The 23,087-nt window shown below is 42.1% G+C and overlaps 5 protein-coding genes across 5 annotated transcripts; 3 read left to right on the forward strand and 2 right to left on the reverse strand.

Moving 5' to 3' along the window:
* The first annotated feature begins 57 nt into the window (after positions 1 to 57).
* LOC129585867 (cyclic nucleotide-gated cation channel alpha-3-like) lies at positions 58 to 13,847 on the forward strand. The gene is made up of 9 exons (XM_055478752.1): positions 58 to 122; positions 896 to 1,722; positions 6,618 to 6,876; positions 6,948 to 7,484; positions 7,772 to 7,823; positions 8,152 to 8,870; positions 10,643 to 10,939; positions 11,197 to 11,502; positions 12,084 to 13,847. The coding sequence occupies exons 4-9, from the start codon at positions 7,091 to 7,093 to the stop codon at positions 12,887 to 12,889; spliced, it is 2,574 nt and encodes an 857-aa protein (XP_055334727.1). The 5' UTR covers positions 58 to 122; positions 896 to 1,722; positions 6,618 to 6,876; positions 6,948 to 7,090; the 3' UTR covers positions 12,890 to 13,847.
* Positions 13,067 to 15,213, reverse strand: LOC129585874 (ADP-ribosylation factor-like protein 2). Its single transcript, XM_055478763.1, has 5 exons — positions 14,984 to 15,213; positions 14,761 to 14,871; positions 14,534 to 14,696; positions 13,882 to 13,962; positions 13,067 to 13,754 (listed from the first exon to the last, which is right to left on the reverse strand). The coding sequence occupies exons 1-5, from the start codon at positions 15,046 to 15,048 to the stop codon at positions 13,620 to 13,622; spliced, it is 555 nt and encodes a 184-aa protein (XP_055334738.1). The 5' UTR covers positions 15,049 to 15,213; the 3' UTR covers positions 13,067 to 13,619.
* A 202-nt stretch (positions 15,214 to 15,415) lies between these two features.
* On the forward strand, positions 15,416 to 17,616 carry LOC129585872 (hyccin 2-like). Its single transcript, XM_055478762.1, has 2 exons — positions 15,416 to 16,541; positions 16,733 to 17,616. The coding sequence occupies exons 1-2, from the start codon at positions 15,727 to 15,729 to the stop codon at positions 17,298 to 17,300; spliced, it is 1,383 nt and encodes a 460-aa protein (XP_055334737.1). The 5' UTR covers positions 15,416 to 15,726; the 3' UTR covers positions 17,301 to 17,616.
* Positions 17,617 to 17,754: 138 nt separating this feature from the next.
* LOC129585869 (uncharacterized) lies at positions 17,755 to 20,246 on the forward strand. The gene is made up of 2 exons (XM_055478758.1): positions 17,755 to 18,534; positions 18,767 to 20,246. Exons 1-2 carry the CDS (start codon positions 17,782 to 17,784, stop codon positions 19,781 to 19,783), a joined length of 1,770 nt encoding a protein of 589 aa, XP_055334733.1. The 5' UTR covers positions 17,755 to 17,781; the 3' UTR covers positions 19,784 to 20,246.
* Positions 20,226 to 22,975, reverse strand: LOC129585870 (MICOS complex subunit MIC60-like). The gene is made up of 8 exons (XM_055478759.1): positions 22,688 to 22,975; positions 22,474 to 22,613; positions 22,093 to 22,403; positions 21,823 to 21,965; positions 21,571 to 21,729; positions 21,237 to 21,465; positions 20,983 to 21,176; positions 20,226 to 20,902 (listed from the first exon to the last, which is right to left on the reverse strand). The coding sequence occupies exons 1-8, from the start codon at positions 22,721 to 22,723 to the stop codon at positions 20,462 to 20,464; spliced, it is 1,653 nt and encodes a 550-aa protein (XP_055334734.1). The 5' UTR covers positions 22,724 to 22,975; the 3' UTR covers positions 20,226 to 20,461.
* Positions 22,976 to 23,087: the final 112 nt, after the last annotated feature.

Below are 23,087 nucleotides of genomic sequence, written 5' to 3' on the forward strand. Positions count from 1 at the left end.
TTCCACTTTCAGTATCCTACTTTACAGACTGGATAGTGGATCAAGCATGTTCACTTCATTTTAGCCAGAAACTTTTACTCTGGATGTTTTCGCTTTTTTATCGAGTAGAAGTACCGTACAATGTATGTATATTTACGTCAAAGTTTCTAATCAATATGCGCAATATAGGAACTGTCCCAGAAATCCTATATTGTAATATTCGTACCGCGCTTTCGATCGGGTTGTTTTCACAAACGGGTACTGTCTCCGACGCTGTATAAAAGCCGCAAGTACAATGCTGAATGTTTTTTTATTTCCTCGTTACTTTTTCCGCAAAAGTTTTCCATTACTATAGTCTGTTACCTGCTTAATATATACAAAACCGTTTATAATCAACGCAAATGTACGGATATGCATAATCTTATAGACTATTCTATTTATATATCGTATATGGATATACAAAGTGTAAGCATCACAAGTGTGGGTAGGAATTCCACACTTAACGTAGTCCGCTCACTTGAAACACAAGAAATGTACTGCATATTAACTAAACGTTTGTAAGAAAATATGGGAATTATACGCAGCCCAAGCTCGATACCAAGCTCGATATCAGTACAAAGAATAATAACCTTAATAATAATGCTAATAGTCTGCATCCTAGCAGATACTGTACAATTATATAACAACTGTGTATAGTAAAGATCCGGTAATCCAGGCAAATGATGGCATTGACTAATACAGATCTGCACTCTGCATCCATCGTTTAACATTTATAGCGCAAGTGCTTTTCAAATAAATCAGCATTGCACTTGTCGTGCATAATAATGTTTAATTTGCAACCACTACGTTCTTTGAAGTCCAACATGCCCCCGCTCATGGAAATTATCCACGACGAAAACAATTCAATTCTTTTTAGATATTCAGTGCCTTGGAGGTGGATCGTATATACATGTGCATACCGATTCTAATTGCCAACCATCCATTTTCTGCCTGTACTTCATCAGACTTTAAGACGGGGTTGATGATGATTTCCGCCTCATCCGGCGCACATGTAAAGCGCCGGAGCGCAGATGTGCATTGCCATATTCAGCGGACGGGATTGGTTTTCCTGGAGCAAACGCAGACACTGGAGAACAAACTGCCGTAGCCGTTACTTTCCTCTCTAACAGCCGCACATATCCCTGGGTGTACAAAAATGTAGTGCGTGAATACTTATTGAGTAGCTTGTTGGGACAAGTTAGTTACCGGGCAGCTCATCGGGAATATACTGCATATATGTGTGCTCCGGCGGCGTCCGAGCAAGCTGTGCAGACAGTGTATTGTACAGTATATGTTCTATGTATATTCCTTTTCGTTCCAGTCTGAATTTTCCTTGTAGCACGCTTCCAAAATGATCCCTGCCGGCTTGTTCGATCGCATTCTGGTCCAGTAACATGAAATTGCATTCCCTTCTATTTGATCGTTGATTATTCTATTATGCCTACAAATGAATGGAAAATATCCAGTGTTTCGTTAGTTAACTTAATTACTACGGATTCTAAATGTCTGTCCGCCGTGAAAATTAAGCGGATGCGCCAAAACATGGGACATATAATATTGTCCATCAACGATGCAGGGAATATTTGCGATAAGACACTATTTGTAAGGATTGCATAATATTCATACTGATAGCGTCATTCACCCTCGTCCTCGTAAACCTTTACTGTTACATAACGCGGAACGCGGGCACGGGAAAGCACACAGGTGAGCAGCAAAATAACAACTGTACAGTAATTTGAAAGTACGCAACAAACAACCGTTTTTTACGGGTTTAATGCACTGCGGTTTGAGCAGATAGCCAATCGAAAATGTCACCGTTAGATATGTACGCTGCGCTTATATGCGCGGCAGGATGGTGTGTTATGATTGCTGTGGTATTAATAGCATTTGTTATTATCGATTGCGGCTATGCTGGTTATATTAGGTCGCAGGAAGAACTATTACTGGTATCCCATTACGATGTTGATCCAAATGTTTTATCTAACCAACAGGAAATTATTGATAGACGCCGCTGCCGATTTAAACGGGTTTGCGACGTTTTGCAAACCAAATGTTAATACGGTAACTTTCAGTCTCTCTAACCTCAAAGGGCGAAAAACTTGACAGGCGTGGCTTGTTTTTCGGTTTTTGGGCATATAATTATGACGATAGTAGTCCTAATAGAATATTTAATACATATTGAAATACCCTAAGTTTTTTTTTGTCAACACTGGGTTAACTCTATGGAAATATTCCATTTGAAAATTTGCAGTATGGTTTTATGTCTAAAACAATGTTGTGCCTATATGTTCTTTGCCAAATTTTATTACAGTATGTACAACAATTTTAGCACCATAGGCAAGGGCAAAAAATAAAATGTAACAGTTTAGGTTAAGTTTTATGTGCGACTCGCATTACACTGGTATTGTATTTTAAGGACTAAAAGTACGTGAATAAGCGTTTGCGTGCAATATCTATCATACGATGGCAAAACGTGTTGACCAGTTGAACTGCTACAATTGGTACTGTACATTTGTTTTTGACGGAACTACAGTAAGCGTTTGCTCAGAAAATAGTTTTAGAGTTATATTTTAAGAGAACAGCAACTTGGCACGTTAAAGCATTACATATACCGCACATCCCGAACAGTTGTAATAATGACTAAAACTTGTAAGACCACTACTCGATCGTACAGCCACAGACATAGTGGAATGGATTGTTTCTAGCCATAAATCAACGATAAAAACTACAGTAATTACATCTGTTAGCGCTGAGCATTTTGAACTTTAGTCGGATATTTAGTTTCGCGTATTATTTGGTTGGAATATTATACTACTATTGACACATTTTATGATTTTACTAAAACGTGTCTTTGTGTTAAATAAAATTAATTTGGCATTAGCATTAAGAAAATAACGTCGAGGCTTTCGTTCCCCCTTTTTCGTTCTACGGCCAACGACCACGTGGGCAGAACTACAAATAGAACAATAATACAGATATGACTACGTCCTTACCATTACATACTCGATCAAACAAACTATTGTAGTATTATTTGTTTGTAATGCCGGCACTTGTAATTTGTGTTTGCTTTGATGAATCGATGTTGTCAAGTATATATATCACAACAATTAATAAATACATTAATTGGTGACAAGTGGCCAGTGAAAAGGGCGATGAGTGTGGGTACCTACAGAATTTTTTTAATACTGTGGCTGTTTATCACACACAACCAACATACAAGATTTTTTAACGGCCACCATAAATAATGACGCACTAAATGTTTTGCATCTCTTTATTCGTATCATTTTTGTTTCCTGTCGGTTTGTACAGAATATTAATACCGTACTCACAGACCTCAAGGGATCAATTGGATTGCGTATGTCCCTTTTAAAACTGGTTACTTTTCCATAATTTAGACGACTTATTTATCGAAATCATGTAGGCTTCGGGCTCTTGCATATGTGACTAGAGTTAGCATGTAGTATGCACTATCCCATCCTATTCGGCTCCTCATTAATCGAGTTTTCTTGTCAAAAATGATTCCATCTGTCAAGCTATCCATCCCGAAAGTATGCGAAATAAACTCTTGAGATCCAACGAAATTATGAAGAAATCATTTCACGTACCAGTTGCACTGTAACTTCCGTCGCTTTTATAATACTTCTATCGAAGTATCTGTATCTATATGCAGTTGTGCACTTCGTTCACGCACAATATGAAAGGAATGGCCAGTGTACATAATTAGTAGCTGCACTGTACCGCTTACAATTCATAAAGACAAAAAATACGAGCAAAACTCCTATAATTTTATTGTTTATGGTTAGTAAGTCATGTGCTAAATACTTCATTTTTCATATGCTCGTCGAAATTAAGGCTTGTATCTCGTCATATTTTATACAATACCTATAGAAAAACTAAAAAAATTCTTAATAAGCGCTAATATCTTCGTTGCCTTGTACATACATTCTGTCTGTGTGGCACATTTTTTATACTCTGTTGTTTATTATCGTAATAAATAAACGTGTCATCATTTTTTTGCACCATTAAATGATTTGCGGCTTGCACATGATATAAAGGTATAGGCGCGTAGTTAAACCGAAAAACCTATTAATGCAGGAGGCATATCGCTTGAAAACGACCAAAACCAGCAAGCTAACACCACACTAACTTCCTAAATGCAAATTTAAATAATGTTTTAAGCACGTATCGTTACTGCAAGCAGCGATCATCTCCGATTACTTTTTAAAGCGAGATGTATCCCAAATGGATTCGAAGATAAGTAGCTGACGCTACTTGATATGGACAGCAGTCACAGCACCAGGATGACAATGCGCGAAACTACTATGCTGAAAGGTTACTGAATTTTTCCCGCTCTCGCGCAAAAGTTATCTTTTGATAGTTTGTCTGCAGCAAACATCACATCACTGTCACATCCCCACGTAAATATAAACCTTGTTCGCAAAGTCACCTCCAAAAATGTTTTTAGAAATTAAAATTTTTTGAGCTAAAAAGAATCCGTTATTGCACTCATTCTTTCACGCTGTGTTTTCTTTCACATCAGCTATGCAGCGAGTACTACGAGTACAGTATATCCGACGGCTCTACAGCTGTTAGTACGTGTCATATGCTAATTTCGCAAATTTCGCACAAGAAAACGATATTTGTCTATTAAAAATTCAGAGTCATTTCCAAAACGCACTTTATTAAAACTGCGACTAGCTGTTTCTATAACTAAACGCGTGAAATCCGTCATTTTCTCAAAAAAGTAATTTTCACGTTGAGGTGTACCAGTCAAATGCAAAGTGAGGACTATGTAAAGCAATTGTTTCTGTCCCACACGAAAGTGATGCGGTCAGAATGCGAACGTGCGCATTCTGGATTCGTTTATTCTGCACGATTTCTGAAACTAACGACTTTTAAAAAATCTATGCTATTATATTTTTCTCCTTCAATTAAAAGCCCAGTTGGCTAGAAATTCAATGGTCGAAGTCGATCGGATTTCGCGCCAGCTCCGTTGGAAAATTGGACGTTCTGCAAAGTGCTGTTAAAATGTGCGCAAGCGATGAAGCGTCCGTATCTGAGCGCATACCTGGGATGCGATTTAGAGACGACCAACTAACTACATAATAGCAACACTCGAATTTGCGCAAAGTTTAATTGGAAATATACGGAAACACGACCAAATCAGCATAGTTTTTCCGCATCACTTTCATGCGGGTGTAATTGTTGTGCTCTAAGGAGATTGGAAAACGTGGGTGATCAATTGTTCAAAATCTCTAGTGCAAGTGGTCAATTGTTAACAAAAGTCGAAGTATGTACTGCTAGGATTTTTTTACAGTTGTTTTTGAAGTGACGATGGTTAGCTGTGGCGTAATTACTAGTACTGTAATATCTAACAGAGTTACAGAGCTAAAGATACTGTATGTGTATGCTAATTTTGTATTGGTTCTGGACCGCAGCGCATCCATTGCAGCCCGGGTTACCCATTGTCCGCTGCAATCTATAGATGATTAAATGTAATAATCATTTCATGTAATCTACTCACACGAATTTCATGCTACGGATAGGAAGTAGGTGTCGCGTTCGCCGTTGTTTATGATCATCACCCCTCCTCACCGGATGAGTCGTTTTTAATAAAAGCATGCTACTGAGTTCTTCAGGCGCGTCTTTTTCAAACAAGTGCGAACTTCCTGAAAGATTTCTTGCTCCGACGGTCTCATATACACAAGGGAGGGATTCGCGTGCCTTACTTGTCATCCAAGAAGCAGAACAGTAACAATACGCTTAATAGGCACTAATATCATCCACACTACACGCCCTTTTTATGTACGATATACACTATGCCCATTCTAAACCAGGTCTGAAAATGGTATTAGTAAGCAGTATCAGAACCATAACGGAATGATTACGCGAACAAAGATGTACTTGTACGTGCGAAGAACGTTTTGGAGGTTTTTGCCTTTGATACCAAACAATATTCATAAAATTAAGCCTTCAGGTTTTATCTTACTGTAAACGTTTTGTTGCTTCCACATGAAACTCGACCAATATATTTGTATTATTACTGTCGCTTTTACGTAAGCTGTTAATTTCTAAGTCATCAGGCACATGCACCAATCAGCATTCGCTAGTTTTGCCGTGCTAAAACGTTTTTCGCAGTAGTTAATTAATAAACTTTATGTACCGTATGCTCTGTAAAATGCAGCCTTTAACTGCGCTCTAATGCACAATGAATGCGCAGAAATATTCATCCATTCTGTAGAATACTCTACGAGTAGCACGCGGTTTTGGTATGGACTATGGAGCATTGAATGCAGGTGGCAATCTGTAAGAGTAAAAGCGCATTTAATTTGTCACACAGCAGGAGGGCTGATCCTTTTTATGATTTAAACCTGCTCAAAGAAATATCCGCTTAACGGTATAAAGTTATTGCGTAAAATACAATTTTAGAGCACATAGAGCCGTCGCATTACAATCTACCCGAAAGCCGAATAGGGAACACCCTACGGTTAAGGGCCACACAGCCGATCCATATCATTCACCCTGGGTAATACACAAATAGCCAGAATATTTCCCATTTTTACGAGCTTATATTGATATTTATTCAACTTTTATTGCAGTTGATTAAACCACCGATCACGCAATCGGAAATGGTATTTAACGTTGTGGATACAGATTTGCACGCGGTGTCCAGCGCATAGTAAACTGGGATATGTAGAGGATGTGTTAAACAGAGTTGCAATCCGCTGCAAGTTGAGCTGCTCTTATGAATGCCGATCCAGACAAAACATCATGAGCGTCTGCGTATGCCGGTACATTGGCCTGTGTGGACACTTTCCAATCTCCTCGGCGTTGTGGTACGACTGCAGACATTGTCGGGTGAGTGGAGAGTTTGCCGGGAACAAGTTTAAATGTCATCTGTGCCTGTACAACAACCGCGGCGGTTGTAGCTCGGCCTCTGTTAACTAGCCATACTCTGCTGTTGAGGCGGCGCCCCGGCCCAGGTCCTTCCTGTACTGTTTGCTGGCTGGCGTAGTACGGAGGTACATAGCTAGAGAGTGGCGGGATATATTACGACTAAGTACCTTACATTATGGATCAGCTAAGCAATAGCAGCGATCACAAATCACACACTATCATGACCGCACCAAGTGGCTCAACTGGATTCACTAACAAACGCCCCAGCGAAGCAATATACTTGCGTAAGTCATCGGGCGCCCGGAATTGGTTCCAAACCCAGCTGAATCGATTGCGTGGTGGTGGGGGACGGAGAAATCGACGCCACTTTGCTGCCAGTACGAGCTGCAGTCCTAATGATCCCTTTAGTCAGGACTTGACAGGACGAGCCGGTCGCCTATCACGCAGCCGTAGTCCCGCTGGCTCCCAGCATGATAAGCGACATTCCGTTGGCCAAAAGAAGCGCTTTCTCCAAACCCTGGATGCACAAGAAATTGCCGGTTCCCTGTCCTCAGCTGATCGCAGGACAGGTACTGTTACAGCTGCATTTTTGTACTGCACTTTATGTAGATTTTGTGCTTTTTCATCTGCCCTATATTGCGTGGTAATTACAAGTACGCTTGAGTAAGTAAAAAATAACTGAATCCATTTGCATAATTATGGTAGAAATGCGTGGAAAAAATGAATACAGATGAAAGCATGAAGAAAAGTTGCACACCCAAATAATAAGTACAATTCATAATGTTTACCTAAGCATGTGTTATAAGTGAACATACAATGAATTTTCTCTGTTGACCATTTCTTTCTTATAATTAAGGATGCCGCTGGACGTTTGTATTCGATCCTTCCGGCCGCTTGGCTTATTATTGGTGAGCGGATATGCGTAGATTATTGATACTAGATTGACTGTTATCACCGTATCGCGGACATGGTTATTACATACGTCATAGTGTGGGAACGATTGGCGATAGTGTGACACCTGTCAGGATCACTTAGGATAAATCGCTGACAGTTGACAAGTAACCTATATAACAATCTCGCAAACATAACCGCGAAAGAATTCCAGTTTGTTACACGTAGGCAGCTAATTATTGCGGCCTACGGAAGATGCAATTTTTGGTCCACCAAAGCCAATATTACAGCATTAACGCTGTATGTACTGTACGAAGTATACCATTGTCATAATTATATTTTTAGGTCCTGTGTTGTCAGTATCGCCTTTTTGTACAATTTATGGGTCATCGTCTACCGGTTTTCCTTTCAAGAAATTAATAGCTCAAATGTTCATTTATGGATGCCTTTGGATTACTTTGCTGATATACTGTACCTGTGCGATATTGCTTTTAATTTTCGTACCGGTTATCTGGAAGATGGCGTATTACAAACCGAACCAACGAAATTACGAATGCATTACATGAACACGACATTATTTTATGTGGATTGTCTCTGCCTCTTACCGCTGGATATTTTATATTTGTCATTGGGGTTTAATTCAGCACTGCGTAGTTTTCGATTGGTGAAAATTTATCGATTCTGGGGCTTTCTGGACCGCACGGAACGACATACCAATTATCCCAATGTTTTCCGTAGTGTGGTGTTGATTCATTACCTGTTGGCGTTGTTCCACTGGAATGCATGCATTTATTATTTGCTCTCCTCGTGCCGGTTCTGTGACTTTCGTGCTAATTGGTCCAAACCGGAAGACCAGCTGGATACAGTGCGGCTGTACCTGTACGCTCTGTACTGGTCAACACTGTTCTTAACGAATGTGGGTGATATTCCCCGACCGGAATCCAGAGTCGAACACATATTTGTCATATTGGAGCTAATATGCGGCCTGCTCTTGTTTGCTACCGTGCTGGGCCACATAGCGAATATTGTGGCTAATGTTGCTGCTGCGCGAAAGGAATTTCAAGGTAAAACAGAATCAGTCGCATTTGTATGTTTTGCCACGCTGCAGCAATCGCGAAAGGAACACTTCAACATTTATGTTCAAGAGCAACGCACACTGAAAAGGGCTTGTTATACCTGTGTGCATAGTGAATCCGATTATATGATGCAGCACATATACATTGTACATAACTAATCGATAGCCTCTGTTATCAGCATAGTGAACATCAAGCTGCAAAATATATTACGGAAAGGTTTTAACAAACTACTGGATTTCAAAAAGAGTTTATAATGCATTATTTGCAGGCTGTATGGTAATTACGCAACAGAGGCAATGAAAATCGGTCTAAGAGTTTTCTGGTGATGTCTTGCTAAATATTTAATGCTAACTGCTCATCGAAATATCATTACCATAGTGCAAGTAGCGATGCGTAAGCACAATAAAGTTGTACTATCCATGCGCGGATGATTTATTTTCACGTCAGATTACATATTACCCAGACCGTCGAGGTTTTCGCCGATGTAGATGTGAACTTTATGAAAATGTCATATTCGTAGTAAAATGACGGTTATTTGTGGATTTATCAGCGCAACATTTACAAACTTCCCGGCAATAACTCAGCATCCTGTCAAAATGAAAATTTGTAAAATTATTTGCTTATTAATTCCCATGACAGGGCTGATTGTAAATGGATCTTATCAATCTTCAAAAGAATTGTCGTCGTATGCTCCTTTCGACCACGCTAACGTAGGAAAGGATACTTTTTGTCTTAACAATCTTAAAAGACTGCATGCAGAAAACGTAGTCTACTTTCACACATCACGCAATGGTTAGCACTGAACATAAAAATCTCTTGTCAGGTCAAGAAAACATTTCGTCAAAACCACATTCATTTTGAGGCACGCACACGATGCCATAACGGATGACCGGATCCGCACGGTAAACAGGGAAGAGTAATTACTATTTCGCTATTACCCAGCTGATATCAACCATCCCGTTCGTGTGCGGATTATGCAAATATCGCTGATATTTTGCACACCCATGCACAATGCGGCAGGCCGTCACATATATGCGGATGCAGTGTACATATATATATCAGAGCTCAAAACGTTGCAGCATATGGGCAAAATATGGTATTGTAGATTCGGTGCGAGCAATGTCTTTACAGGCTTTTTGTAAATGTGTTGGCAATCAGACAATACAACAAACAATTGCTTTTTTGCAATTGGCTGTTATTACAATTTATTATACTTCGAAAATTAATATTACATACCGTTTTTTAACTGCAAAATCCCATGAGTTGCAGGCATGCTGCACATTTCACTAAAATTGTACATATTGTTGGAACGAAGGAAGTTTTGTAAATGGTTTTTGTAGCTGGGAAAACAGTACGATGTTTTTGACTTTATAATTTTTCTTACGCCGTATAACTTATGGATGCGTACGGCATGATAAACTAGAAAGCAGATCTAAAGTTACTGTAGCTGGAACAAATGGAACGGCGCGGGTATCGGGTTCCGAGTCTGTTAACTCTGTTAAGCGGTGAATTGCAGATCATGATCTGTAGAGCATCCCGCTAAATTTCTTAATGAACCTTACGCACGTCCCCGCATCCTTTACACTTGTTCCTATATCCCTGCGTCTGGTAGTAAATTTCCGCTTGCGTTTGCTTAAGCAATAGCATTGGTTTATATGCTCTAGTACGGCTAATCCTGTCAATGGAGGATAATCTAACATAAACGAAGCCGCAGGAATCCACGTAATCAATTTCCAACATCATTTGTTTTTGTGTCGCAGCAAAGCTGGATAATGTGAAGACATACATGAATCTACGACGCGTGCCGGACCATCTACAGAAAAAGGTCATTAAATGGTTCGATTATCTGTGGATGACCAAAAAGTCGTCTGACGAAGAAAAGTCCGTCATGGCATGTCTGCCGGATAAACTCAAAGCGGAAATAGCCATTCATGTACACCTGGATACGCTGAAGCGAGTGGAAATTTTTCAGAACACCGAGGCTGGTTTCCTCTGTGAACTGGTACTGCGATTGCGTCCTGTGCTTTTCTCTCCCGGTGATTACATTTGTCGCAAAGGTTGGTTAAAAAAACACACCCATGGGCCCATGGCATCTTTTAAAATAATATATCTTTTCTTGCTAGGCTTACGTAATTGGTTTAGTTAACGTGGTCCTATATAACACATATTCAGTATAAAATTTTAATCTATACATATGTGTCAATCTACCAAATACAGGAAAAATATATGTCGGTTATTAACTAGAAGCCCCACAAATAAGAACAACGTTTACGGCAGTTAAAATATTGGCTACTGATATGGTGCATTTTTGTAGGTGAAGTTGGCAAAGACATGTACATTGTGGCTCGTGGAAAACTGCAAGTGGTGGCTGACAATGGGCGAACTGTATTAGCCACACTGAAAGCCGGAAGTTACTTCGGAGAGATCTCAGTACTTAATATGGGTACTTTGGGTAACCGGAGGACAGCAAGTGTGCGTTCCGTCGGCTACTCAGACCTTTTCTGCCTTAGTAAACAGGATATGTGGGACGTATTACAAGAGTATCCCGCTGCGCGGGTCAGATTGGAAGCCATTGCTCAAAAGCGTTTGCGCAAGTACGAGAAAAGTCCACTGGAAAAAGGTGAGTGAAAATTACGTTGTTGCGGTTAGGCTTCACCGCTTCGGCAATCAGAAAAAAATCGGAAATAACAAAATTATTTGTAGATGGTTGTGGTTTATATATGTTCTTAAATAAACTCAAACAATATTGTCGGAACCGCAAATCGCACCTGACTTTTTCTGAATAGAAATTAATTAGATTACGAGTACTGAACTTCAAAGTTTGTCACAGAAAAAATTTTTGCTTATGGCAGATGCTCGTAAACATCGGTATATATACTGCTCAAACTCACGTACTACGAGTTCTCTTGATACTTTACTGAGGAATCTACTGTTGTATTAAAGGCAGCTGCCGAAAAACATTTATCTGGATACGTTATCAGCATTTCAGGGCACTTCCATAAAGCAGGTGAAATTAAATACGGGGTTTTAATTTGTTTAATGGTGATTGACAAAATCCGGCGTACATGCAGTGCTCTAGCATTACCCGTTGACAAACTGCTCTAGTCGACAACGGAGGAAAGTGTGGCTTGCAGATACTTGCGGACAATGTTTTCCTGCGACCCTTGCATCCGTTGTTTAATTATTCTGTTTGCACTGCAGCCTCGATGAATCGGAGTCAAAGTACTCCCGGCCTGGTGGAGCCCGGTGTGACCCATTCACCGCGCATCGACCGGGCCACCATCATTCGCATGCCTTCAATGCCCGCAGGACTTCCTGGACAGAGCTTCATGGACCACACGCCTTCCCTGCCCCATGAGCAGGGCCCCGCCCACGTCGCATCCGACCCTTCCGCCACCACGCTCTCACTACCGGCTTCCACCAAGGCCCCCCTGCTGCAGTTGCCCGACCGGTCCAAAGAGACCGCTGCTGTGCTGATTGTTCCTTCCGCGCTGCCCATGTCTTCCAGTCGTACCGGCACCGGCTACCACTCTCCCCAACCGCCCCATTCCATGACGGCCTCCTTTAGTCCCCTTCCTTCCGTTCCCATGTCCACCGCGCCGGTGGCCGCAGTGACCACTACTGCATTCCAGCAACACCTAACCGTTCCCAACCGGCGACCGGTTAATGTTACCAGCTCGCATACCGTGAGCCGATCCACGACACCGGGGGCATTAACATTAATAGCCGATGACGGACATCATTGTCAAGTAACTCCCTCAACGACCGAAGAGTTAATAGCGGAAATACGCCGGCTGCGCGAGCGCCTAGTGCAGCTCGAGACGGAGAACGCTAGTATGAGTATTAAGCTAAGTCAACAGCAGTGGGAAGTGGAGCATCGCTTGGCTGAGATCGAGATGCATATATGCGCCGGAAGTGAGAGTCCCACGAGTGGAAGTGACTTTTCAGAGCTGACTGTTTCAAATTTGCCTACTCTTGAGAAACCAAACAGGGAATCGGTTATATAATGGTCTCTGTGTGAGTCTGTGGTGTTTTTTCCCTTTTGTTTTTGTACTGTAGCCTGCCAGATAATGTATGTATATTATGTGAATAATGTGATCCACTGTTGAATAACCATTAATACGTGATGGTTGTCAATAGAAAGTTTGAACGATACACTGTACTGTATATTATATCGTCGCCGGCTCGACAGTCGCGACCGTCGCTCCAAGAACGAACGGATGACGGAGTCAGAGTGGGAGACAGGAAGAGAGAATAAAATCGATACACACAAAACTGAAACTGATGAATCCCAAAAGAATGGGCAAATCAATAAGCAAACGGCACTTTGATAACGGCAACGTAACATATACTGCCAACTTAATTATACCCGATCATCATACCATTTCAGACTTTATTGATCTGGACGTGCCAGAAAGGAGACGCTGAGACTGCGTCGATGTGTACTCGACAGTCTCTGAATGTTAATTTTAATTACTAAAACATCCACTTTTTTCACTGGTTCCGCAGTTGTCTCTACCATCGATAAGCATGCGGAAGCAAGTTTATCCCAGTGATAAATGGTCCCGCAACTGAAAGACAAATGAGGCATTCAGTCGAATTCATCATCACCGCCGGCACCATCGCCACTCGTTGGATAATGCCTTATATAATTTCCAGTCGTGCATCAGGCCTAGCAGAAAATTATGGGATGACGATAACGACGTCACTCTAGCACAGCCCGTCCCGTCCACGCACTCATTCAAGCGTAAAAATCCGTGACGCAACATCTTTGGTTAACCATTCCATTCCGGCTAAGAGATTCTCCCCCGACATGGCGCAACACGGCAGTATCATCCAATTATGTGTCTTAATGTTCTTCAGGTCAAGCATCTAGTTACAGAAACACGAAGTTACATGGAGTGCCGGGTCAAGTGTCCATTTAAAGGCCCGTCTTGAGCATCGAAGGGCGGCACCGCTACCAAAAACCACAGAAGAGGTCTGCGGTCGGTCTACCAACCTCTGCAATCGCCGGAGAGGGAAGAGCATTAGACAGATCCTGCTTATTGGCGAAAACCAACAGGGTGGCGCCGGCTAGCCTCTGCAAAACAATAACTACGAGTACAATCAATACTCCAAGGATCCTGCAGTCGTGCTGCAGACACGGAATTTAATGCGCTTACAAAGCCATTCACAACAATAAATAATACCAGGACAGTAATACCGTGAGGTAGTTAAAGACTAATGAAGATTCATATTTCAAGGTAAGTAAAATTTCGCTGAGAATCCAAATCAAACAGATTAAAAAGTCGACCTTTTGGACTTAACGCATACATGTTCGTCTGTATCAATCAACTTTAAAGATTACCTGAGTGTCGAAAAATATGCTTTACAAAAAACAAAAACACATGGGTGTTCTTTATCAAAACTGGGTTTTTTTATTGTACTTCGAAACTTTGGAGTCGTAACTTCGTTTTTCGAAACTCCCTAATTGTAAGATCTACCAGTATGCAGTGTATGTAATAATATTAAATATAAACCTGCAAAATTATAAATAAAAACAATTCTGTATTTACTACAATAGTTACTTACAGTACACCAAAGACAGAATTTTAAGTTAACAACCAAATGACTGTTTAACTTATCATTAGTGAGATAAAGAACCATCCTACCTCTTCCAGTAGTAGGGAATGCAATTCCCTTTTACAATCTTCCAGTCGAAGTCGATCAGCACTATCAATAACCCAAATCAGAGCATCCGTATTCTCGAAATAGTTTCGCCAGAACGAACGCAAACTCTTCTGTCCACCAACATCCCAAAAAGTCAGCTTGTAGCTAAATGGCAAATAAAAACCAGTTAAAAAGCATAAATGTGAAAAGAAAACAATTCGAATACTACCCTCGAAATTCCAAAGTTTCGATATTGAATCCAAGGGTTGGCGCAATGATGTTAACGTCCTTTCCACAAAACTTAGACATGATAGTCGTCTTGCCAGCATTGTCGAAGCCCCTAGCAATCAATGTTCTATTTCACGAGAAATTAAATGAAACGAAAAAGTGGAAAATTCAACAGATACGTAGAAAGCGCTTTCCTAATTATGGCATGCTGGCAAGCGACTTACAGTAATAAAATGCGAACCTCCTTCTCGTTTTGTTTAAGCTTCTTCAGAATCCTCATCAACCCCATTTTTGCGATAATACAGCACCCGGTTTCAGGCTCACGTAGATCAGTTTATACTTTCGTGAAAATAAATCATCGAGAACGGTGATCAATGATTTCAAAAATCGCACAGAACTCTTCCAAATATACATAAAATAATAAACTGCACGAAAAATTCTCTGCTGTGTAAAAACCACAACAAGCGCAAATTCGAGATAAAGTTCGTGTTGTCGCTGTGACACATTTTGCTGCAGTTTTGATCGGGGACTCGTGGAGGGGACAGTAAGATAAACCGGAACTGAGCACCCCCGTCTATCAGGCGGCAGTCTGATGTGTATAAGCGTAGTCGATCCAGCATTCCTTCTTAGCTAAAATCTGGATTCTGGAAGGGCTTTTGGTTAGAACATGGAAACTTTTCATCACGGTATTCTTTGAAGTCAAGTACTTTGCACTACTTGCTGTAAGTTTGGTTCATTTGGATAAAAATTTGATAGTCTGAATAATATATGCTGTTCGGAAAGGCAACATGTGTTGGAGAACACAGACGGCTAATGCGGAGAAAGTGGGATTCTGACTCATTACATGAATTTTGGATTCTTGTGCTGCCTGTGCACCCTTTGTCACGCTTCCATTTGCTTGAAGCTGGGCCCAAATAATTAATTAGTCAGGCGGGTTTAGATTTTACTAGTTCTGAAAGGATTAAACATGAGTGATCGCTCTGGAAATCAGACGAAAATGGATTCCCACAAATCCCTCAAAGTAACCCTGGATTTCGTGAGGGACGTGGAGCAGTTGTCTGTAGATTCGTTAATCAGACAGGGATCTTCCTTTCATTCGGATGAAAAGCTGTTGGGCAATCTGATGGAATTTCTCTTCTCGGAGCAGTCGGCCGAAGAACAGGCGCTTCTGGAACGCTTCTATTACCAGCTCCTCCGCTGTTATCGAACATACGATGAGCACTTAATCAAGTTTGTCCACCAGTTCGTGTTTTGTTTGATATGGCGCCATTTCCAGGACACCATGAAATCCCGGCAGTATGGCATCACCATTCGACCAGGACTGGATGCCTTATTGATTGTGGTGTACAATTTGATGATTGTTGACAACGAAGGCCAATATAAAACCGAGAGCTATACCATACCGTCCCTAGCTAATCTCAGCCTGTATCATGATCCGGCCGAATTTACGGTGAACATTTTGAAAGGCAGTGCGGGCGGACGAGGTCGCAGCGAGACAGATGAAGAGCGCCGCGTGGTCATGGAAAGCCATCCTCCGGTGGAAAGTTTGACGCGCACAAGAAAATGGACGGTATTCTGCGTTCTGCTGAGGACTGTCGCGCTGGATTTAGCGTATTACTCACGGGCATGCCAAAAAAGTGCTATCATTATGGGTCGGTTGCTCCTGCCTGTAAGCGCGGCCAGCGCCGTCCGTGCTGATTTGGAACTAACTATCCGCAAGGAACCCAGACCTTTTGATAAACTTAATTTCAAGTCTTTTTCGGTTGGAAAAGATAAGAACAGGTACTTAACGTTCTCGTTTCACGGCTTGCGTTTAGCTCGCGTATTATCATTGGAATGTCTTTTCAGCTAGGCACTGTCGGCATCATGAGTCTGCAGTGTAGTGAGAAGGCTTTGGAAATGATAATTTTGATTTTTGAGATTTATTTCGACATAGCACCTGGCTTGTGAAAATTTATTTTTTGATTTTGCAGGATGAGTCAAGTGGTTCAGCCCAAAACAATTTTGGACGAACGGTTTTTGTTGGACTTTCTGGATATTCTGTATATCTTAGCTTACCAGGGATACTTCGACGAATCTTTGGGTCTTGTTACCGACATCTTGGACGAAGGTGAATATCGTTTCCTGGCATCAGTGGTGCTCCTGGCTAGCGCCATAAAAAACCGCTTAGAAACCGGTAAACAAGATCCGGACGAGTTAGAGGAAGTGCCGCCGATTGGTGTCAGCGCAGCAGAAGATGAGAAAGAGAAGCCAAGCCGTAAAATCTCGCATTCCAGCGGTTCTGTGCGAGAGAAACGTCGAAAATCCTTTATGTCACGTAAAGAAACAATGGTTCCGTCTGGATCTAAAGATCGCGGCGGAGATTCCGTCACCGAAGTTCCGGAGAATGAAAACTCATGGAGATCGGAGACGCCTAATGACTCGATGATGGATATAGGCGACGGGTTGCACCGGTCTGCGGAGGCCTCACCCCAGCAGTCCAAAGTTTCGCCACGAACGTTTCAGGGTAATTCTCCCCATTCCAGTGAAACCATCATCTAATCATTAATGTGTCTTTGATTTGATAGGCTTATTGTAATTTACTGTGTTTGCGCTGTCCGGTGGTTAAGTGATTCACGCCTTTGATCTGTTTTTCAGTATGATTTTGGGTTTTATATGTACATACATTTGATTTTACTGCACCACTTTCTGTTTGTATTGTGAGCGCATTTTTTGAGATTTAGTTTTACTGGTCAGTACTTCGGACTTTAGTTTTACTGGTCAGTAGTTTAATATTTAGTTAGGTTGTTTGATTTGTATCCGCACCACTCCTGAAAACGTGTTTCCGTTTGGAACCATTGAAACTTGGCAATAAATGTAGAAGTGCATCCTGATAGGTGGTACGCAGCAGTGCGCTACTGTATTTTGGATCTAATGCGGTTCAGTTTCCGATTCCGCATTGCCACCTGCTGAAATCTAGGTTTTTAATGTAGCTTCCCAGGAAATAATAGTAACCGATCATCTATACTCCGAAGGATTAGCGATGGCGAATTCGCTTACGCCCAGCACGAATACTGAACGACGTAAAACTGTCAACTCAGAAGCAGATATGCAGACTGACCCCGATGAAAAACGCGGTGTCAACATGATGCGAATCGAGCATATCGTAAAAAAGTTTCCCAACTACGAAGACTTCCTGAACAGTCAGATTAATGAAACGGACATGTACTACTTGGAGGATCGCGGTATTGCGCGGACGATTAAGGAACTTGGCTTTCACAATAACGCCGAAAAGGTCACACGCGAACAGTTTGCCAGCAAGAAAACGGAGCAAGCAATGGTAAAAAAAATAGAAGAGCACAAATCCGGCGCAAAATATCTCCACACGGATCGCGATGTTTTTCTGCTAGAATTAGCACGCCGCGAAGAGGCGAATCTTAATGGGCGTTTAGTGACAATTATCTACTTGCGCGATCGAAATGCAAAAGGTCAAGAGATCTCCTCGTATATTGATTACGCACAAAGGTTACGGGAAGAGGATTTCGCCGAGATTTTTGCTGGTCGAGAGCGATTGGTTGCAAAAGCAACCGACATCAGTCATTTCAACTGGGACACGAATGTGACACATAGCAACAACACAAGGAATTTCGATGTTATTTATCAGGGCCCCGAAGGGCTGCAGCTCAAGTGCAGAAAAGATCGACGAATCATCCATGTTAACCCCAGCAGGAAAATTAAAAATCCTAATTTGGAAGATACCTCCCGAACTGTTTTAAGATCGAGAAACCATGCACAGGTATTTATTTCTCAATATACATTTTTTTAAAATGTATAATTATTGTACGATGGACTTCGAAAATGATTTGACGCTAGCGGATGCAGCCGATTGCGCAACCGGTCCAGTCTGGCGATAATTAATTTCCGAAGTCCGTTGTACAGTTGAATATCATTTGTCTAGGCCACTAGTAAACCACAAGTACAGGTAGCGCCGCAGTTAGTCTATTAAATGTTAAGCTATCTTCCTTTAGGTCGTTTTGTTTGACCACTTTATTCGGTTTTGGGCAAAAGATGACGATCCGGATGCAGACACAACACCGGAAACACTCCCTACGTTCGACGGAATCACCGATACCAAACTGAACTTGTACGATGCTGTAACCGCAGCCATTTACGAGGACGATCTATTGGAAATTGCAAAAAATGCATTAGGCGGTCATCTGCATCAGGAACATCATGGTCAATGGGCGCCAGCCGATCTCATAACCAGCTCAAAACCCGGCGAAACAAATGTCATCCCGGAGAGCAGCTCGCAGCCGCTGGAGACATCGGTGTTGAGCACCATCCGGGAACTGTACGACGCCCACAAGAATGATCTGTCTTACGGTACTCTGGGCAATTTCACGTTCATGCAGTTGATCGAGCAGCTAGGACATTTGCTCCCACCGGAAGCCAGGAAGCAGTGCAATAAGGAAATCGACCAAATCGCCAGCGATACAGCCTTCAGTAAAGGCCCGGCGGCGGAGACGCTGCCACGGGTTGTAGCTGATCCAGACACCTTAATGGATGCACAGGCGAAAAAAATTTCGCAAATGTCCGATGACGATAATCTTCAGGTAAACGGTGTATCCAATGATCGGGACGCTTTTATTTTGCCGGCATCCCGAATTGAAACGGTCAGCTCGGAGTTATTTCGCGACCGCCAGGTTGACCAACTATTCGATTCCGATTTCCACAACCAAAAACTGAAGGATTTGCTCGCGAAAAGCAACACTACTGGAGAGGTCACAAAAACTACTTATACCCAAATCCAGTTCGAAGAAGAGAAAGAGGGCGTCCGCAATTCTTCGTCTGTCGCCCAGGCAAAGCCTGGCGTCGCTAATGTCAGCAATAACGGGGAAAAGCACGATCCGGTGGAAGGTCCCTATAAATCTTTAGAAAAGCAGATGATAGACCGATTCAAAAAGAAAACCAGAACGCATACCGATGCGCTGCCGGCGTATCCTCAGCCAGTGAAGTTGGGAGCCCCAGATAGACCAGACTCTTGATTTATTGTACTTCGAGTACAGTACAGCGATGCCGTATTTAGTATGGTCCGGTACTTACTACTTACTAACAATCTATTTATATAGATATTTACTGGGTCAGATACAAAACTGATACAGTACAGTAACTGACTGATTGGTACAAGTACTTGTACAAAGCCCTTTTTCCGGCCTTTGGACCCCAGAAAATTGTGCCACCATATTCAGGGGCGACTGCCTTGTTGTGTGTACACGCAGACGTTCACGCAGACCGTATTTACTATTAATTTTATATTTTACGACACTGTACAATCTTTGTACGAGTATTAAGTGCGGTCGCAAATTCCATGCTGGAAATGTACTCCTGGATGAATTGACCGAATTCTGTACCGGCTTATTCCTACTCACACTGAAATTCGCAATACGATTGATAGTTTTGAAAACGGAATTTGGATGGTTCCACAAATCAGTGCACTGGTACTTTAACGTACTTAAATCATTCTAACAGTTTTGTAATGGACACTAGGAATTTTAAATCCTTGTCTTCGTTTAATCACACACCGCAGCAATCATTCAATCAAGCCAGAAATAATAAATACCAAAACGAAAGCAAATGCCATTAAATTTCACGTTAAGTCAGCGTTAAGATATTCCACTGGAACGACCACAATACACAACGAAAACTGGATCATAATAACACATCTATTTCCTGCCATCCATGGGCACAGTGGACAATCCCACGGCCGATGCGTGTGCTAGCAGCAATTTGGCTATCTGCTGCGTTTCCAAATATAAACGTGCTTCTTTGAGCCAGTCCTGCGCAACTTTCCTCGGCTCGCCTTTCAACTGACCAATAAACCTGACGGCTGTTTCCACATCCCCCCGCTGCATACATTTGCGAGCCGTTCCCAATATGCGAAAAGTGTCCAACTGGGTTGAATCGAATTCTTTTTGCGAAGATAAATCGTAACAGGTTTCATTAACCAAAACAGATTGCAGATAAGAAAGGAAATATTGATAAAGACTGCTGTGGTTTTCATCAATCAGGGCCACTTTCCGGGCGGCATTCCGTAACCGGCTAAACCGTTCACGCAGACCATCTTCGGTGTACACGCCACGTACTAAAGCCTCTTCAGGAACAGCCTGTAAGTGCAAAAATGCACTATCAGCCAAAAAAAACCATACCAAAACTGCGGATGCCCAATGTATAAACTGCAACTCACTCTCAAAATGCTCAATACGAACGGATGAGAGTCACTGAAAACTTTAGCGAGGCTAACAAATCTCGATAGAGGGACCATGCGCTCTTCGTAGCTTTTCCCAGCAGTATTTCCGTATTTAACCGCATCGTAAAATGCATGGGATGTATGCCACAGATATTGAGCTTTGTGTGCAGCTTTATCACTTTTTGCTCGTCCTGCAAATTCGATTCAGATAGAAGTATGCAAGGTATCAGCGATAAGGGACAATGTCTTACTCGAAAGTGCTTCCTCAATGCCTTTAATCCTTCCCAGCGCACCAGCCACTTGTAAATTAAACCGCTGTCGCTCTTCTTCCAGCCGTCTCTCAAGTCTGACCTGGAAGTGTTGCTCAAGTTCACCTTCCTGACGCTTTAAGGCTTCCCCAATAGCATCGGCATGAGCGGCAATCTGTCGTTTCAACTGCAGCTGCAACTCCCACTCCTGTTCGTCTTCCAGTTCTTCAATCTACATACGGTCATACCCAAAAAATTTCGATCAGATTGCAATATAATGAGCATAAGCGGAATTTCGCTAGTTCATGCAAACAGAAAAACGGCAAACAACATTTACATAAGCATCAAATTCCTGTTCCAAGCGTTCCGTGGTATTGGCGACAACTGTATCCACAAGCTTCTTCTCATCATCAGTTAATTTCCGACCTCCTAAAAATGCTATCAAATCGGATATAATAGGGGTTTCCGCAGCTTTTTCCGAAGAAGCACGATATTCCTATGGTAAAAATCATCACAAGTTCCCGTTAGAAACAACTCAAACCTAGACCAGTACAACAGTATTCGCACACAACATCACGACATCCTTTACCTCTAAAGTTTTAACTTTGTTTTCCAGATCAGCGATTTTTGTATTGGCTGCGGAAATTTCTTTGCGCAATTCCTTATTTTCCTTTTCTGTGTCACTTTTATTGGGAGTCAACGCAGCGGCTGCTGTGGCAGCAGCGGCACCAGCTATCAACATAACCACACATTACACACTGAAAATCAGATTCGGTTCTGTCAAGTTGTGTCAATACCGTATCTGTAAAGACACGCTTTCAGTACTGAGTTAAAGACACCACACAGAATCGATAAATACCTAAGGGAGCGGATGGTTTCGGTGTTGGTTTTTCTACTTTGATCTCCTCATCCTTTTTCTTAGGGATTTCCACAGGCTTCTTCTTTTCAGGCTCTTTGGGTCGCACAATGGAGGGAAGCGACGGACTGGCAGCTTTAGACTTATCTGTAGAAGGGGCAGAATTCCCAGTCACGGCGTTAAAAAATGGCTTTGTAAACGGCAGATATCCTTCGAGCGTCGAGCGAAATTTGGGATCGTACAGTGCATAACCAACAGGCACCGCGATAACTAACAATGTGGATCCGAGAATTTTTGCAAACGCATTGCTTGATCTAAAACAAACAACACACAATTCACCCAAACAACCTGGTAGAACCGTCAGAAACGTTCAGTGAAACATACTTGGGCGGGTTTGTATCGCAAGCGGGATCCAGTTTCTGCTGCCTCTTTTGCAATGTTAAACAAAAGTTGCGCTGAGAACTTCGCGATACGGGTAGTAGCTCCCCATTAACTGCACGGTAACTCGTCCACGAAGAGCTCGCCTAATTCACATAATGGTCATGCGATGGAATCGCGCCACAGTTCAGTCACACAAGTACAGCTTTGGAAGGCTTACCGTTGCAGACGGGAGTTTGCGCAGGTTCCGCCACATGGTAGGAAGTGACGAAATTATTATGGGATTACGAATAAACCTGCATGTAAAATTGTAAATCCCACAGAACCACAGTCAAATGGGCGTCCAAGAGCAAGCTGAAACCACAATCACAGCTTTCCCACAGCAGATGTTGAGGCGTGCAGGAAATGGCTGCGTAATTGATGGACTGACCACTAAAGTAAACCAATAAAACTTTCAATGCTTTACTATTCCATCATAAAGTTTTTTCGCTTTTGGATGGCCCTAAAAGCCAAGAAGGCACGAATTTTAAATGTATAAAAGCCAGTAGTACGCACTTCACTACAGGAAATGAAATTTCCCCAAACACGATGAGCTGTGGTTATGTTTACCGCACGAAGTG

Source organism: Paramacrobiotus metropolitanus, unplaced genomic scaffold (assembly GCF_019649055.1).
Source record: "Paramacrobiotus metropolitanus isolate TYO unplaced genomic scaffold, Prichtersi_v1.0 Parri_scaffold0000018, whole genome shotgun sequence".
Classification (NCBI taxonomy): domain Eukaryota; kingdom Metazoa; phylum Tardigrada; class Eutardigrada; order Parachela; family Macrobiotidae; genus Paramacrobiotus; species Paramacrobiotus metropolitanus.

What these genes read in the sequence shown, in the direction of transcription:
- LOC129585869 (XM_055478758.1), top strand. Translation starts at nt 17,782, where the DNA reads ATGGCGAATTCGCTTACGCCCAGCACGAATACTGAACGACGTAAAACT. An exon ending in GATCGAGAAACCATGCACAG is followed by an intron (nt 18,535 to 18,766) that starts GTATTTATTTCT and finishes ATCTTCCTTTAG; the next exon opens with GTCGTTTTGTTTGACCACTT.
- LOC129585870 (XM_055478759.1), bottom strand. Translation starts at nt 22,723, where the DNA reads ATGTGGCGGAACCTGCGCAAACTCCCGTCTGCAACG. An exon ending in GCAAACTCCCGTCTGCAACG is followed by an intron (nt 22,614 to 22,687) that starts GTAAGCCTTCCA and finishes TATGTGAATTAG; the next exon opens with GCGAGCTCTTCGTGGACGAG. An exon ending in AACAGGAATTTGATGCTTAT is followed by an intron (nt 21,466 to 21,570) that starts GTAAATGTTGTT and finishes GACCGTATGTAG; the next exon opens with ATTGAAGAACTGGAAGACGA.
- LOC129585874 (XM_055478763.1), bottom strand. Translation starts at nt 15,048, where the DNA reads ATGGGGTTGATGAGGATTCTGAAGAAGCTTAAACAAAACGAGAAGGAG. An exon ending in GAGGTTCGCATTTTATTACT is followed by an intron (nt 14,872 to 14,983) that starts GTAAGTCGCTTG and finishes ATTGATTGCTAG; the next exon opens with GGGCTTCGACAATGCTGGCA. An exon ending in CCTCTCCGGCGATTGCAGAG is followed by an intron (nt 13,755 to 13,881) that starts GTTGGTAGACCG and finishes TTCTGTAACTAG; the next exon opens with ATGCTTGACCTGAAGAACAT.
- LOC129585867 (XM_055478752.1), top strand. Translation starts at nt 7,091, where the DNA reads ATGGATCAGCTAAGCAATAGCAGCGATCACAAATCACACACTATCATG. An exon ending in CTCAGCTGATCGCAGGACAG is followed by an intron (nt 7,485 to 7,771) that starts GTACTGTTACAG and finishes CTTATAATTAAG; the next exon opens with GATGCCGCTGGACGTTTGTA. An exon ending in TGCGCGAAAGGAATTTCAAG is followed by an intron (nt 8,871 to 10,642) that starts GTAAAACAGAAT and finishes TTTGTGTCGCAG; the next exon opens with CAAAGCTGGATAATGTGAAG.
- LOC129585872 (XM_055478762.1), top strand. Translation starts at nt 15,727, where the DNA reads ATGAGTGATCGCTCTGGAAATCAGACGAAAATGGATTCCCACAAATCC. An exon ending in GTTGGAAAAGATAAGAACAG is followed by an intron (nt 16,542 to 16,732) that starts GTACTTAACGTT and finishes TTGATTTTGCAG; the next exon opens with GATGAGTCAAGTGGTTCAGC.